The sequence below is a fragment of the Pogoniulus pusillus genome, chromosome Z (assembly GCF_015220805.1).
Source record: "Pogoniulus pusillus isolate bPogPus1 chromosome Z, bPogPus1.pri, whole genome shotgun sequence".
Lineage (NCBI taxonomy): Eukaryota > Metazoa > Chordata > Aves > Piciformes > Lybiidae > Pogoniulus > Pogoniulus pusillus.
The window spans coordinates 96,537,888-96,555,948 of NC_087309.1; the positions used below are offsets into that span (position 1 = coordinate 96,537,888).

The 18,061-nt window shown below is 42.1% G+C and overlaps 1 protein-coding gene across 1 annotated transcript in view; it reads right to left on the bottom strand.

The window, feature by feature from the left end:
- PRDM6 (PR/SET domain 6) overlaps window positions 1–17,328 on the bottom strand; it is a 77,770-nt gene extending 60,442 nt beyond the window's left edge. Inside the window, exons 1-2 of the mRNA XM_064140495.1 lie at window positions 16,803–17,328; window positions 7,380–7,687 (exon numbers count right to left, since the gene is read on the bottom strand). Of these exons, the coding sequence (XP_063996565.1) occupies window positions 7,380–7,687; window positions 16,803–17,328 (834 nt within the window). The remainder of the gene's footprint in view (window positions 1–7,379; window positions 7,688–16,802) is intronic.
- Between the last annotated feature and the right edge of the window lie 733 nt (window positions 17,329–18,061).

Here is an 18,061-nt window from a genome sequence, read left to right on the forward strand (position 1 = left end):
CAAACCAAGTTACTATACACTGTATCTATTGGTTAATTAAAACTTTAAGATGCAACAAATAAAACACAGTATTGACTTATAAATCCTCAATCAAATAAATATTTACAGCTGCAATTTGCCAGAATTATTTACCTTTCAATAACAGATCAAAAAAGAATATGTGCTACAGAGTCAACTGAATGCCTTGGTCATGAGCAAACAAATTACAAACAAAAGAAAAAATGTGTTCTGGCTATCATTATGGTCTATAAATAGCTGATGCAGTTCTCCTTTAAAGATGTGTGATCTTCTACATTAGCAGACTTTTTCAGTGTGTAATTGACCTTGAGATGGAGAATAATCTTGTAGTGGAGTGGCTTTTCTTTTAGGGAACAATGAGAATGGATATTAGAGGATGTGCTGTTGTCAATGATCATTGCTGAAATCTGCCTATACCGCACTGGGACAATCAATTTTGTAAATTATTGCAATAATCAAGGAAATTGCCTAATTTATAAATCCTGGTGTACAGAATTTTAATGGATTCCTACATTTTAATGCTGATGCTTTCAAAGCCAAATGAATAGTTGTCCAAGCTGTCACTACACAAAATGATAAAAACATTTAGTCTTGTGGGTAACTACATCTCATGGCTACTGAGACCATCAGGTACATAATCACTCATTAGCAAATTCTGTGATAGTTTCCAGTTACAAGTCAACAGCAAAAAGGCACAGCTTCCCTATGATAAGACCTCCTCTGAAATTGATACTTGAAAATAACTATTACTAAATCAATACTTTTTAAAATTTCCAAGTTTTCTTTGCCCAGGTAAGGTAGCATATTTACTTATCTTTTTTTCCTCATTTTCCCTTATGTAAAATAAAGAAATCCTATTTCTGTAACTAAGAGCCACAGCAGCGAAGACACCGTGCATGTAGATGGTGAACAAAAGCAAGATTGGGCGTCATGGCCATTACTGGTGGGTAATTCTACCTAATTCACTCTCCTACTTACTCTTCACATGTAAGTCAGTTCTGCAGATGTATTTATACATGGATTGCTACTCTGAGTTAAACCTTAAGCAATTGATTTCAGCCAATAGTGGGTTGCCAGTACTTTACTTACTGCTCAATCTCACTAACCTGACATTTATGGTGTACTGATTGGCCTCTGTCAGTGGTGGTAGTTGTAAATTCACTTTGAAAAGCTTTGTGTTAACAGCCTTCAACCAGGCTCTGAGATGAGTACAGGCAGGCAAGCTGACAACTGCTCGACCTCCTGCCCTTATTACAGTGAGTAAATCAGGCTTTGAGCCATTAGGCTGGAGCCCGAGGCCTACGCAAAAAGGATTGACATGACTAAAGGTCAACCTCTGTCACACATGTGTAACAATTTGGATAATGGAATTCTGTAACTTATCTGGAAAAGGTGGCAAATGCATGGAAGGAAATTATACCTTGGGCTGAATTTTCCAGCTTTTATGCTAAGCAGTTCCTTAAAAGTTTGCATTTTGAAGTCCACGTATGTTTGATGTGATGAAACCTGGGGAGGTCAAACCACACCATGCAGAGGTTGGGACAATTCAGCAAAATATTGAATATCACCACTGAAAACAAATGGTGCAGTTTCAGCTTATTGAATCTACAACCTATGTATTATTTGCATCAGGTAGTAAGGAGCACATTTTGGTTATCCATATATCTCATTAAAATACTGCCTTTACTCACCCACTCTGAATCAAAAGTCAATAGAAATAATTCACTGTTAATGGTATCATAAATTAAGAGTAGTTTCAGTCCTTGCTCACTAGACTTCATCCAACACTGGAAATTGCTTCTACTAACTAAGGAAAAAAAAAACCCAAGTAAAGTGTAATATTGGTGAGTGTGTTACTTTTCAGCAATACAGAAAGCCAAGTGGTTGAGCAAGTACAGAAATCATCTTTTTTGTTTATTTGTGCTACATTTCAGCATTTTTGCATATTATGTAATAAAATCTCCAAGGTGAGATATGAGCCATGGAAAAACAGACAGTCCAGGCAGGATCTGGCAATTTAACTTTTTTTTTTTTTGGGTGGAGGGGTGGGGGGAGGAATAACATGTGTCTGGATGCATACATGTTCCCTGAAGTCCACAAAATTATCATTTTCAGTAATACTGTCTAGATTCTGGGGACATATACTACTTCACATCAAAGTTTGGAATAAACTTCACTTTGTTGAATAGGAAGAGAATGAGTTCCCATGTAAAATTAGATAGATTTTGTTGCTTGTGTGCTTATACTATTTATGGCACATGGAACACATGTGCCAAAGACAGAGAGATACATGAAGGCAAGATGTGAAAAGTCTTACCAATGTCACAGGGTTTCTTAAAAAAAAAATCAAGGCTTATTTTAGCTTCTCTAAGAGTAAGAATCATAAAATGCTAAGTGTTTTTTAATATTTGGGATCAGGCTAAGTTTATATTGACCTTAACTAAGGAAACTGTGACTTACAAAAGTTATCTGGAAAAATGTGATACTAAGTGATCCAGAAATTCTAATGTTAGAGAGCTGTTCTATAGTGGCCTAGCTGAATTTTCTTCTAAGTTACATAAATTAAAGAAGATGTGACACTGAATGTGCTCACTGCTGAGCATGACATCAGAGGTGTTTCCAGTAGGCAGTAGGTGAAACAAAATACATTAAAAGGTAGAAATTACTGGGGATGGGGGATGGGGGTGGTGTTTGGTTGATTGTTTTGGTGGGGATTTTTTTTGGTGGAAATAAATTCAAGGGTGGTACATCACACAAAATCTTCAGAAAAGGCAAAACAATGAGAATGGCACCAGCTGCTACTTTCCATAATTTGCGATACAGTAGTAATATAACAGTATAATAGTTATATAACAAAGGGTTATTTTCAAGACAAAATTATTTTAATTTAATGAACATGACATACTTAAATCAGAGTTGACAAGCAGTCTAGAATTCTAGACAATGGATTCCTGACAAACATAATTTCCACTTATATAGAACTACGGCATGCACAAGATTTTATCCCCCAGTGCTTTGCTGTAGCAGTGAACTTAGTCCAGAAGTATGGACAAGAGAACCTGGATACAATTCTGTCACCATAACTGTAACGAGTACTTTGTTTGAAAGATAAGGATTCTCTCTGCATATTAATTTTACTGAAATGTATAGTACTGCTGCACAGTTTCAGGCCAGCATCTGTCCCAGCAAAACATCTGTTCTTGGCCCAGAGGAAGCATCAAAAATATCCAGCAAGTGGTACTTTATTAAAAGGGCATGCACATTTTCTAGTAGTGCTAGTTAATCCTATCCATTTAAGAGGAAAATCAGTAACACAGGGTTAGCACTTTCTAATTAGTAATGAATGCCCTGCTATACAAATAAGAAGAGAGCCAGCAAACTTTTAATTAGGCAAATGAAGAAAAGGAAACTTTTAGGATCTATCTTTGATATCTATCAGTAAAAGTTCTTTTCAGCCAATCCAAATTTGCATGGTAAAAATCCATGTACAATTCAACTGTTTCCAGAAGTCACAGTTTAAAGTTTGGAGCCCAGAAAATTTCTAATACTATAATGTATTTTATTCTAGTGGAATCTAAGTGTATATCATATACATTCCTTAAGTCTACTCTTATTAAATTTTGAGGTTAAACAGAAAGGGGAAAACATGTGCAACCAGATTAATTTATCTCTAGGGAGCAAGGACACATTAATAATTGAGATAATGTTTTCATATATGTTAGAATCCAGTATGCCTTTTCACTTCTTCATTAGAAAACACATTAGGGTAAAATTATCTCATTCTCATCAGTGAGACTTAATTGCTGAGAAAGTCTCTGTTTTCTTTGCAATAACAGAAGGATTGTTCTCATTACCCAAAAAAAAAAAAATCTGAAATATTATCAAGCAGCACTGGAATAAATGTTTGTATTACCAAAGACAGTATTTACTTAATATACCCAGCCCTGCTTTTGTTAAAAAAAAAAAAAAGCCAAGAAACAGAGTTTATTGGGTTTTGTTTTTATAAAATATGAGCAAACTCTGGCTTGGATAGAAGTGGGACAAAGGGGGAAATAAAGAACTGCAACTAAGAATTGCTAATACTTTTATCTTTCTGAAGGGCTGATACTTCTTCAAATTATAAAAAGTTATCCTGGTTGACTGCAAGAAAACTCTATCATTTCCCATGAGCGTCCATAGGTGTCAAGGCCTGTTGTGAAGTAATGGACTGATATGTAATTTACTCTGAATTGCTGTACATTCTGCTGTAGGGATTACACACAAACCAAACATTGAGTGCATGGCAGGAGCACTTGTGCAGGCATATTTCCATAGCATTGAACTATACATCAAATGCAATGTTTCTGATGTTTCCCACAACAAAGAGAATTTTAAAAGCCAGAGAATCAGTAACTATACATCAAAGGCTTTGTAATAGCCCTTCTATTTATCTGCTGTACACTGAAAACAAAGAACTGTAAATGAAAACAAATATCTATCAACTTTACTTTGCAGCATTGAGGAAAAAAATTATATTAGAATACTACTTATAGAACTAAGAAAGAGAAATTCTCTCTGTAAGGTCCACCAAGACCTAATGTTGAGTAACTGCTCTGTAAATATAAATGTCTTTTCAGCTATCTGACAAAAACTGATGGAAGACAAATGACTAAAGCCACAAGTTTGTAAAAGGATAATGATGAGACAATCCTCTAATGTTTACAGGGATTTGATCCACACTGCTATGTCATATAGACTAAAAGTACAGACTATTCAGATACACACTTTCAATTTCTTTTATTTTCATTGATCAACTTTATAAAGTCCCATGCACTTTCTGATTACTCTTTTGCTGTATGTTTTTTTCCTTTATTAAACATCAGTTCTCTGCTAGATAAAACATGCCAAACTGAAATACAAAAGAAATTGCGATTTTTAATTTTTTTTTTAGCCAACAGGAAAGCTGTATTGTGTATCAAGAATAGAAAAGCAAACCCACACAAGAAGTCAGCAGACAGCCATCGATGGCCTGAATCTGACACACACATCAGTATTTTTATTTTTACTTAACAACTTCTATTTCTTTGCTTTAAGCTTTTCCCCCAGCAACTTTCTTTCTTTCACTGTTTTTAAACAGTTTTTAAGATTATCTGAAATCAAGCTTTAAAAAAATTGCTTGATTAAAAAATATGTTATTAATCTTTGCCACATAATTCATATAGAATTTACTCATAGTAAAAAAAAATATAATGCAAATATTTAAGGATAGTATAGAACTCTCTAATTTACCCTTTTTTTTTTAAGCTAAATTTCAATGGTGTATGTAACTTGATGATCTGGCAAGCTTATTTCATTATTTTATGTTCTGTTAATTACCACAATCTAAGCCCTAAAATCCTTCTTAGCAGTGAAAATAAAGCCTCAACATCATTATAGAGTATTCAATTTTAAAAATATAAAATAATATATTAATAAGGTCCCCAGATGTTATCACAATAGCCACTGGGCTTTGGTAGGCACAAATTTAGGTGTATCTGGTATACAAGAGAAATTTCGTCCCCACTGAAAGCAACAACAAAACTCCCCAATGATTGCAAGTCATCCACTTTACTGAGTACATTTAGGTGTGCTCTAAGAATCTTTAACTTGAAAATAGCCTTCTTGCCACAAGGATTCTTTTGAGTAAATAATTTTAGACAAAGAACCTGATGTGTTATTTACTATTTATTTGTGCATAGGAAATGCATAAGATCTCTTACTCACAGAAAGAAGTCACATGTATTGGATAATATCCAAAAATGGAACATGATTAGAAAAGGCAATCATCAGTCCTAAAGATCTGATAATCTAAATAGTCACAAGTGCTGTACACAAGATCCTGGCACCAGACTACAAACTCCCTTCACTTTTACTCTATACCCACTGAAAACATTTAAACCACTCTTTGGGTATTCATCTTTAACTGAAATTATTGTCAAGCCCTGGAACAGGCTGCTCAGGGAAACAGTTGAATTATCGTCCCTGAAAGTGTTTAAAAGGTGCATTGATGCAGTGCTAAGGTTTAGCAACAGACTCGGTAGAGTTGGATAATGTTTGGACTCAGTGATATTAAAGGCCTTTCCCAGCTCAAACAATTTTATGATTCTATAGGATTCTGGTCAAGTTTCTAATCCCTTATATTATGAAGATTCAGATTTAATCTAGATTAATAAATATCACCTGCAGGTCTATAGGCGCATTTCTGTTGACTCTCTGTATAGAGCAGTTAGTTTTGAGTTGAGCAGAAGTTGGCTCTGCAATGGATTAAGCAGAACTAAAAAACTGCTTTCCAGCACAAAGCAAAGGAGAACTGAATGGCAAAAGACAGTATCTGATACGCACAGGTATTAGGTATGTTCCTTAATAATTGTTAGATCTGTGTGTAGAATGAGCAAATGCTATCATTTCTTTCTAACTTGCAACAAGATGCTGTTGCTATCATCTGTGTACAAACCATACCAAAGCACAAAACTCCAGTGCTTGAGAGGAGAAAATACACACAGTTATAAATAGCAACACCTGTGAATGTCCCTGTACAGCCAAAGGAATACAATGACAGGTTTATGATCTGTTATGGCAAACCACAGTCAGTGTCTATCACAAAATAGACCAATCTATCACAACCTGAATGTTTACATATTAATTAGTACTGCTACCTTCTCTAAGATGGTGACAAGCACATAAAAAAACATCTTCAGAGGATTAAAAGCAGCTTTTGCACAAAAGCACTGAAAGCATCATTAAGGTAGTGTACAGTTGGTGTGAGACTAGAGCTGAACTAAGTCATGAACAATCACTATGGGCAAATAGTAGAGTTGAAGGATAGGCTCCTGAATTGAATTCAGAAGCTTTCTTAGACTGTCTGCAGGCCACAGCAATGATACAGTATGCCACCTCATGTAGTACTCAGACCAAGGTGATACAGCTGGAACTGTTACCCAAAAGCCCCAATGGCATATTTTTATATCAGCATTTATTATCATTCTATATCAGCATTATCAGCATTTAATTCAGGGCAATACATTGCAACTTTAATCTGTCTCTGGCAACATCTTGCTATTCTGCATTACAGTACCTGCAACAGTATGCTCCTCCTATGCAAGTCTATTTGAGCTCTTATGTTTCCGCTGGTTTTCTGGCTACCCCTAGTGCCGCCAGGCTTTTGCTTGCACTGGTTACATTTTCTGATCTGCAGGGTTAACTTAATTAAGTTCTATTGGTTTGTTGGGTTTTTGTTTTCTTTTTTTCACCAATAGTGACCAGTGCTAGTACTATGCACAATTACACTCTGTGCCTACTTCAAATCAATGAAATTTTACAAGGAAGAAAAGATGATGACTTACTTCCCACAGATGCTGAGTGTTCCTGATGGCTCCTGCTTGAACCTTCTCTGGCAAGAGCAGGACTCCCTGAAAGGGCCCAATCCAAGTACCTTGTTGGATCCGCTGTGCTGCACAGATGCCATAGGCCAGGCCAGGCACTGTGCTGGTGCACAGACACACTTCCCGAGGCAGGTCCCGGAGCCACTCTGGGATCTCAGGTGGAGGGGCAGCTGCAGCAGCACTGCTGGTGCCCACCAGACGGCGCAGCGAGTGGAGGGGCCCGTGCATGGGGCACTCACCATTGCGGTTATCAGCACACATGTCACATCCTGAGGGACACAGAGGAAAAAAACACACTCAATATGGTGCTGCTGGTCAGGATCACTGCCATGGACAAGGTCTCTACTTTTCCTATCATTTAGTGGAAACTCAGCATTCACAGACAACATGCCCTTTTGGCAGCTGCTCAGGATGGTTTACTCAGTCTCACCAAAGCCCTTAATAAGAAATTCCAAAGGCTGAGAGAAACCCTGCAGACATTTTGCAAACCCAGTGCGTTCACACACCTGCCAAGACTCATTTATTTTAACACACTTTTTAAAGATTTATTTTTTACTAACATAAATAACCCTTTTAAAATATCATAATGCATTGTGGTAGGACATTTTAAAACAAAGCCAAAAGGCCTTACAAGACTCAGTTATTTGCCTTACCACATTTCAGCCCAAGGATTTAACTAGAACAGAATTTAATTTCATCCTTATTTAAAATGAACATTTGCTCATTGTTTTTTTTTCATGAATATGTGTGTGCATGACTATCTGTTTAGAAAGTAAACAAACTAGAACCTGTTGAATGACAAACAGCATGCATGGACATTTACTTTCTTGTAGCTAAACCTAAGCTTTAAATTGAAAATATGTAGCAAATATCATTTATTTCCATCTCAGATCTGAAAATCTTCCCTGAATGTGAATGCATGTTCTTTGTTACATATAGCTGAGGCTAAGGAGAAGAAGAAAACTGAAACAAAAAACCTCCACTATGTCTAGTTTTGTGAGCAGCCTGCATGAAAAAGACCCCTTTGTAAAAATGGTAATTTCCCTGACTTCTCTTAATAACAGATGATGTTTCTCTATTTTGGGAGATCCTACTGTGATTCCTTTCTGAGCAAAGAAAATATTGGTTAAATGTTTCCACTGCACGCTTGCATGTCTGTCATGAATACACACTTCCTGGAAAATGGTTCATGCTCAAGAGATCCACTTCTCTGGAGGTAGACTCAATTGACTTAATAATAAATCTGTTTAAGCAGGTTACCATTTTCTGTGTATTTCATTTTTGTAGCACAGTGAAGGTTTTTCTGTAAATTTAATCCAGAAACACACAAGAAAAACAATAAGTATGCCACAGTAGTCATGTAGGAAGTCCTAGATCTTTCCTATAATAATTTTATATGGCCTTCACCCATTCTTATAAAAATAAAGCACAGTATTCACCACAGAAGCTGGAACTTCTTGGTCTAAGTAACAATTAAATTTGCTAGACTGCCTGTAACCAGTTTCAGTTCTCAAGGGGATTGGCTCAGCTCTTCTCCTTCTGAGGTGGACATACGGTGTATTATGTAGTCCTCTTTCCTACAGACCCTGCAAAGGAAAGCCTTCCTCTATGTTCAGCAAAAACTACTAAAGGATAATAAAAGCTGCATCTTCAAAATATGGTCTCTGTTTTCATGTTCCAACTTTAGATACACTTTCTAGGCAGTGTCCAGTCATCCTTTTTTAATTTGAGCCATACAAAACCGGTGCATTCAGCAATAAGATATATTTGAAAATTATGCATGGAAGCTAATTTTGCTCAAAATTGTTACACCTTGGAGTCCTTCAGGAAACGCACATGTCCTTACTCGGCAGTCGTTTGTCCAAGTTCTCTACCCATAACGTTGTTAGACCAGATCTTAGAAGGCAAGCAAGCAAGCCCCCAGTTATGCATTACTCTGCGTCCCTACAGAAGAAGGCCTGTGTATGAAACTCACTCCATCCCGTCCACAACAAGCTGCAGAGAGAAGACAGAGTCCTTGCCGGCATCACAGCACGCCCCACCAGCCGCGGGACAAGCCCCCTGGTGGGGACCGTGCTTGTACTGGCCAAAAATGTGCCTTTTGGCTGGAAGGTTACAGCCTTTCCTTAACAATATAATCCCTGTGGCAGAACGACTCTTTTGTTGGATTTAGCCGCAGCTACAGAGGAGTTTTGCTCATTCAGCCACATCAATTAGAGGTGGCTGGAGGATGAGATTTGCAGGACTCTAGGGAAAGGGTTTCTGGCCAGTTCTGAGAGAAGATTATTATATGTCAGATATTCCTACAACTGTTCCCAGGTATAATGAATAAAAAGCAGCAAGTACATGTTGGAGTTTATTTTAATTTATTTTATCTTATTTTATTTTATTTTATTTTATTTTATTTTATTTTATTTTATTTTATTTTATTTTATTGTTATTTCCACAGCTAGTCTGGAAAGTGGGGTATCACCACAACATCTTTTTTTTTTTCCCCTCCTGGAAATGAGTCATAAAGAAACACTGTGGTTTTGGCATACCAAAGATCTCAGGAACTGGCTGCAATGGAGTTTGACATTGCTTTTACAGGAAAAGATCTCAAATAGGAAAAAAAAGGGGAGGGAGGAAACACAACACCAAACAGATTGGTATGTGATACACCTTAAATAAATCTGGCATCTTTACGTGCAAGTTAGTAAAAGAAACATCTGACAGGACAACTGAGGGCTTGTAGAGAATGTCTAATCATGATGTCAATCACAACCCAGAGCAGGACTATGAGCCTAATCTGTTTGCACTGTATGACTAATATCTATATGTAACACTCCTCCCAACTGCCTAATTATTAATTACTTTCTTGAAGACACTCTGTCTCTGTAGCAACTTACATGAAATGTACCACAGCATCTTCCTGACCACTCAGGCAGTTTCAGAGTCAGCTTCCTTCATCCTGCCACCACACATGCATAACCTTTCATGCACTCCACTTTTATTATTTGCTGACAACAAGTATTTCTTCACTTCTTCTTGATGATACACATGCATGAGTGTGGATGAAACATTTTATTTCTGCCTTTTCATGGAAAAGAAATGAAGACATTCATGAGGAGCACAAATGAACCCTACATTACTGCAATTTACTCTTACAGAAATTGTCATACATGGTGATATTTATTTTCCACTATCCAAAAACACTGGTAATGTCTTAATGCTTGGCAGCAGCAGTATCTGATCTCCTGCTGCGTTCCTTCCCTTTTGTCTTGCCAAAGCTGAAAATTTGGGAAAGGAGACATCTTCTGAAACTGTTTTAACTTATAGTTCATTGCTGAGAGAAAAGGAATATGTCTTTAATACTAAGCAGTAATTAAATTTGTCTTGCTTGAATGCTTTGTACATCTAATTTTAGTTTTTATGAAATTGTGCAATTAAAACAAAAAAAAAATCTCCATAAATGTTATAATTAGTGGTAGCCCTACTAGACACATTACACCATGCCTTCAGGAAAAAGTTACTATGCATCTCTTCCTCTTTCATGCCTAAACTTTGGTGTAATGATACATGACAGTCTTTGACCCAAGCACAGTTTCACTAATGGTATATCACCCATTTAAAGATTACCACTGTAACTAGTAGATTGCTTTGCCTCAAAGGCGGGAGAAGAAGATCTTTAGTATCACAGAAGGTAAAAAAGGGAGCATTTCAAGACTTGCCCTCTACTCCATCTCTCATAAACGATCAGTGACACCATCTTCTAGGATACTGTCAAGTAGAATGTGATACAGTGCATCAACTTGCCTAATAATAGATTGAAAAAAAAAGAGTGGAGTTTGAGTGGGAAAACGCTGTGGTCCACTGGAATTACTAGAGTCTTCAAACTGGATAGCAACCATCAAGACCCACATGGGTGTGGGTAGTACAGGTAACAGGGACATGGTGAGACTTTGCAGAGGTCTACCATACAGGACAGTGTGCTGTGAACTTCCTTCTATTTTGGCTGAGAGTAGCAGCAACAAATTAATACTTCCACTGGCTGTGATAATATCAATAAAGCTTCAAATCAAGACAAGAAAAAACAAGAAATATGGAAAAATGGAGGAATTAGCTGAAAATGGAAACACCAATGAGGACTGCAGCCAGAGCAGAATGTCTTCTGCAAAGATCAGGAAATGTATAAAATAAGGTCATTGTGACTGCTCCATTGCAGGCCCAGATGCAGACAGACTCTTTGGAAAGAGACTGGTTTCTCACTTTATGTCTTCATGTTCTATGGCATTAAGGCAAGGAAGAAACAAGGAAAAAAACAACAACAACAACAATCCTAGTGGAGCTGTTTCATATGGCTCTTCTGGGAGACTACAATATGTTATCATTTATTTCCCTCCATAAAAGTGAACACAGTATAATGCCAGGACTTTAACACCACATGAGTACACTTACAAGTACTAACCCTAAGCAAAAGGGATAAGACGTATCATTGCTCCCAAAATATATTTCTAAGCACTCCCTAATCTAAATAACACTTATACTGCATATTTTAAAGGAAATCTCAGAGGAGAAAGCTTTTGTCAGTGAAAGGTAGAGCTCAACATAGTGTTTTAACCAGCAAACCAGCTGTAACAATAAATGAAAGAAATACATTTTTGTCTTGGCAATAATATGCTTCAAAGGTGCAGTTACACTGGATACCTGCAGCTTGCTGCTATTAAAGAAAGGTGGCCTCTTGACCTTCTGATTCATAATTCACGGCAAGAACGCAGGTATCCAGTGTAAGTGGCCATCATTTCACACGGTATTACTCACTTGAAAGTATAAATCACCGCAGCTGGCCCTTCATCCCTGCCTGAGCCAAAGTACTTAGCTAAAAGGGAGGGTAGGCTGAGTGAAACAGTGTCCTTTCGTTTCCTGAAGGCTGGAGCTTGCCTAAGGATCACGGGCTTTTCGTGCCTCAGTTTCCTCATCGATGAGGTGACACCACTTTCTTTCTACTAAATAAATCACAGTATTTCTCTGAATGATTAAAGGGCAAGCTCTCGAGGGAACGAAACGCAGATGCCCTTTCTCCCTTGGATTCCTTTTTTTTTTTTCTCCATTCTAAACACTCGTCGCGGAGAGTGGAACCGCTGCCCCAGGGGCCGCATCGCTGTGCGGGGATGCAGAGCCGCGGCTGACACCTAGTCCCGGCCATTCCGTCCCTGCTCTGCCTGACCCGTTCTGGGCCCGAACGACCCCCCTCCCTGGGCTTTTACTCCCGGCCGGAGTAGACTCGCCACCTCAGGAAGGGGGAGGTGAACCGTAGACTCCGCTGCTCTGCCCCAGGCAATGTTCCCGTGTCGGCGCACGAACTGCCGCAAGGTCCGCGCTCCTCGTTCTGGGGGTCAATCAGAAAGAACCCCGCGGCCTTTGGTCGAGAGGCCAGGCAAAGCCCCCGTCGATTCCTGGCAGAAGACAGTGTGTCACGGCCCGGACAATGGAACAGAGGTTCTGGGGCACTGTCCCGCTCTCTTTCGGGTTATTTTTGCAAGGCCAGTGGAAAACGGATTGAAGGAGGTGAGTTTGATTTCCCCTGCCTTCGAATGAAGGTATGAATGAATTAAATTTCCGTGTCAGGTATTAAAAGGGAAGGAGAATATTGTGTGTAGATAAACCTTGCCACCCCCTGGCCCTGAGAGACCCCCATATACCGTGTAGAGATGATGAATAGGCTCTGGGAGAGAAGATCGAAGTTCAGTCCGCACCAGCTCCACTCTCTCCTACAAAACTATAGGGCAATTAATTGTGGCTTGTCCCCTCATCCTTCATCTCCTGGTGGCACATATCGATGGAGATTACTGCTGATGGACCATTTTATCACCCTAAATAAACAGTCACCACCTTCTCTAACCTCAATCTAATGTATGGCTATCTGCTATGTTTAAGGGTGCTGGGTAACTAATGATGTAAAATAGCTAAATCATACAGGTTACCAGCAGTCTAGAGAAAAAAAAAAATAAAAATCAAATATTCCCCACACCGATCCACCTCACGACATGTTATATATACACTGTCTCCCCGTAAATTGAATGGGAAGAGGCGTGCAAACCGCTTGCTTGCATGACAGTTTAGTTTTACACAGCCTATCTATTGCAGTGGCAGGTTCCCGCTTTTGGCGAAGGTAAAAGGAGACGCATATTTCTCATGGCGAACGCGGCCGAAGAGAGAGAGAAAGCCTTCACCGGAGGAAGCCCTCCCCACACGCCATGAACGCGCCCTAGATGATCGTCTGGCCTCGGAAGCGCTCCTCCTCCGGAGCCCAGAAGCAGCCTCAGCCTTCCAGCTTCAGACGTGGGGAGAGAACGATCTCCAGTTGGCTGACGCATTATTAGGGGTTTAACATAATCCCCTTTACTTCACTGGGAGCAAAGGCTGCAGGGCCCTAATTAGGGGGTTGTTTCTTGGTTGGTTGTTTTGTTGGGGTGTTTTTTTCTCCCCTCTTTCAGTTCAAAACAATTACATACAGACACACAGTTCCTTGGCGACCCTCGTCGTCCCCTCCCTCGCCTAAGATCCTGCCATAGTCAAAGATATATGACGATCAAGGCGTATGCCTATGGGGAAGCCGCCGCCCATCCGTCTTCCCACGGCGGCCTCCCGGCGCCAGGCCGAGCAGGGCACTGGGGAGCCGGGCCGAGAGCTGGGGAGCCGGGCCGAGAGCTGGGGAGCCGGGCCGAGAGCTGAGGAGCCGGGCAGGACGTCGGGAAATCGCCCTGGGCACCACGAAGGGTGCGGGAGATGGGGAGCTGGGCCAGGCACTGGGAAACCGAGCGGGCAGGGTGCGGACAGTCGCCTCCCGAGCAATTCGGGAACGAAGGGCCCTCCAACACCGTCCCCGATGAAGCCGCCTGACTACAGAGCTCCTCCCGCCCCTCGAGGCTGGGTCGGGCACCGGGGGAGTAGATGAAGGCGCCGGCGAAATTCACCGCGCCTCTCTCGAGAGGGTGAGCACGACGGGCTTACACTGTCGCAAGAGCGGATGGCTTATGTAGTCGGTTCCAGAGAAGAGGGGCGTTCTTGGGGGAGAGAGGGAGCACTTGGGAAAGAAAGGGGAAGAGACGTTTTCTCGGTTAGCGCGGAAGGTACGTCTAAAATTAATACCCGCGAAATAGCCGGCAATCACAAATCGGCGGACGCAACAAGGCAAGGCAGAGGCGAAGGGGATCGTTCCCTGCGAGGGAAGGGGAGAGACACGTCTCTGTGCCAGGCTGAGGAGAACCCTGTTTGTTCGAAGTTTCGACGGGGATGCTCAGAGCTAGAAGTTCAGACAGCAAGCAAGTATGGCTCAAACTAAAGTCGATAGCTCTCTCCTTTCACCCGCAACCCCAATCTGTTTTCCCTCCAAAGGCCACTTCCTCGGGTACAGAACAGTCACAGCAGCTGAAAATCCTGCTTCTCTTGTCACGCCCGATGTGGTAGGGCTGGGGTATCCAGGCCGCTCCCCACAGCCTCGCACGGTGCGAGTGGCGGAGCGGGTGGCACTTCACGGACCGCAGCTCCCGCCACCCTTCCTCACTTACAGTTTTGGGGTTTTTGGTTGGTTGGTTTTATCTTAAGAATGAGTGGTCCCAGAAGATTGAATACTCGGATTAAAAGTTTTCCTCGCAGATAACTGATAACCGCGGAACAAAAGTCGCCTTGTAAACTTGTTCAATGACAATACTATTCAGCTCTCGTTATGGGGAAAAAAAAAAAAAAAGAGAGGCCATTGTGGCAACACCTTGCCCCGTCCTTCAGACGGCAAAGCTCTGCCCTGTCTCAGCTGTACGCGGCCCAGGAAGGGCCTCCTCACTATCGACCGTTTTCTTCGCGAGTCCACCTTCAACATCACGGTGGAGAAGAAATCGTGCAGGCTTCGCCTGGGACTCTACAGCATGCTATTATTCCACTCACTCCTTAAAATACTCCCACACAGACTCGGTTTTTTTGTCTTTCTTTCTTATTTTAAAACATCTATCTTTCAGTCTTAGAGAGATGGTCCGAGAAGTAACACACGTATTGTCTGAACGGTTCAGCTGGTGATTAAAAGTTCACTTCAGATTGCATTAAGCACATGAATTACAATTCATTAAATGATGCTTTCTGCACCCAAAAATAGAAAATATGCTAACATGTTTCACAACAGAATAAAACTAAGCATGAGGAAGTTGCTCAGAACAAAGTTGGTATCCCATATTTGCAATGTTTGAAAGGGGATGAAAACCTCAACCAAACTCAGAGTCAACTTTCCTCCTACTTTTTAAGACGTAAGCACAAGGATTATGACTATGATAGTATTCATGTAGTTTAATTAACACGTAACAGTTTCATTAAAAGTTTCAACTCCACATCTGAATTTCACATTTTCTTCGGGCATAAAGTTATAAATCACTGTTTGGGGGTATTGGTTGTCTGTTCAATAGCCTTTCTTCAATAGGGTTTTTTGGGGAGTTGGGGAGGAGAAGTACAATATAGAATTCTGAGAAACGTTAGGATAGAAAATGTTTGAAGCCATGGAAAAGAAGTGCACACACTGAAGTAATGTTCTGATGTTCATCTGTGTGCTCTGAATATTAGTACAAAATCTGATTTAATAATACGACTTATTTTCATCTGTAGATTCCCTTGATCATTTAGTATTAACAGATGCAAGAACAAAAGACAGGTAGAACCAAATTCTAAAACCACAAATCTCTGGCTGACACAGGTGTTTAACAATAGGGAAGTCCATCTACCCCCAAGACATTACAACTGACAACAGCAGTATTAAATGTTTTCTAACCACAAAGTCCTAAGTGAATTCTGACACTCAACAAGATTTGTTTTGTATAGAAAATCATATTTTCATGTTAAATTACCATATCAACCTTTATCGTAGGGATGAAAACTAAAACCAGCAAGATCTTAACGAGGTCTGAAAGGAAAGTCGAGATAAGACAGGAAAACTGCCCTATTTCATATGATGAAAACTTCAACTGGTCCCCCTACCCAACTCGGAAGCTGAGTTCTGGATACCCAGCGAAGCCCGGGTTTTCTAGTCATGAACACAGTGATAAAAGCAAGGCGAGGAAGCAACAGCAAGTTTCTCTGAACCATTTCTGAAACAATTTTCTTAAGCATCCCTCCAACAGAAATTTACCTCCAGAGCATCCTTCTCCGTGAAGTGTGCCTTCCAGAGAAAGACCTGGATCTCAGACAAGGAAGGCTAATACCAAGGGCTTATCTCCTGAAAGCACTGGGAACTACACAAAAGCAAGAGAGGGAAAGGCAGATTGGACGATGCTCCTCGTGGAGAGAGCGGTACAGGCACCAGCGCGGTAAGAGGACAAGCGAAAGATAGAGGTCGGAAAGTGCATGAAGGGACACGATACGTACGGTTGTTGGGGTCACTGGTGTGCTGATTCAAAGGGATGATCTCCATGCGTTGCTGCCCGTACAGGTAGTAGTCCAGCTCCTCGGCCGTGCACCGGAACCGAGCGGTAGCGCGCTCGCCGCATTTGCTGCCGCCGCTGCCTGCCCCGCACAAATCCTTGCCCTGTAGGGGAGCGGGTGCTCCCCCAGCCGGGGGCTCGGAGCTCTGAAGTGGTCCGAAGACCGGGAGCTGGGTCACCGGCAGTGAGGTCAGGCCGGCCAGCGAGGCTGCGGCGGCGACGCAAGAGGACGTGGAGGAAGAAGACGGAGTAGATGAGGAAGAAGAGGAGGAGGAAGAGGAGGAGAGGGAGGACGGGCGCTGGCGGAGACTATCAGCCGGAGGTTCGGCTCTTTCGGGAGGCTGGAGCTGGGCGAGGGCTCCACTGTTCTTGAGCTGACTGCTCTGCGGGAAAAGCTGCTGCCAGTGCTGCAGATAGGCGGGATCCACCTTGAGGAACGCGGATCCGCCGGGGTCACCAGGCTTCAGCATCGCGCTGCCTGCGGAGCGGAGAGGAAGGGGACAGCAGACGTGAGACCCCCGCCCCGCCCCAGCCGGGCCGCCCCGACCCCGCAGCGCTCCCCGCGTTCCGACACTCTGGCCTAGCCCTGGGATCCCCTCGCCGCCTGCCCAGGGTGGGCAGGGAGACCGTAACCCCTCCACTTCTCTGCCTCTGTCAGGCTTGACAAATGAGAACTTAGCACTAAGAGCCCTACGGCAGACACGAGAGAAGTGTGCTGCCGGGGGCGACGACGGGGCTTTCCCCTCCGCCTCTCCGGCGGCGTGCACTCGGCGAAGCGGCGACGGGCCCCTCACACCCGCGGCCGCAGACCCCGCTGCCCCCAAGAGGAGCACAGCTCGCCCTGTCCCCGGTGCAGACAGTGTCTCTCCCTTTGATTCTCTTCCCTGTCCCGCGGGAGCAAACGTCTCTCAAAGCTGACAGCGGGGAGGAGGCTAAGAAAACTTCAGCCCCGCGCACACGGGCGCCAGTCTTTTCTCTCCAGCCCCTCCTGCTTTCCACACAAGCGTTTGCACGAAGATGAAACGGCCGCGCAGTATTCTGCCCCCTGGCAAATGCACCCACTGCTCCCAGGCCGAGAGGGACTCTGCCGGGAGAGGCACAGAGGCCGAAATCGTGCCTCTCGCCGGTGGACCGGTCTCGGAGCTGTCTTACCTGTGAGCGGGGGGCGCCTAATGGGCTGTGGCGTGGTTGGTGTGCGGAGGT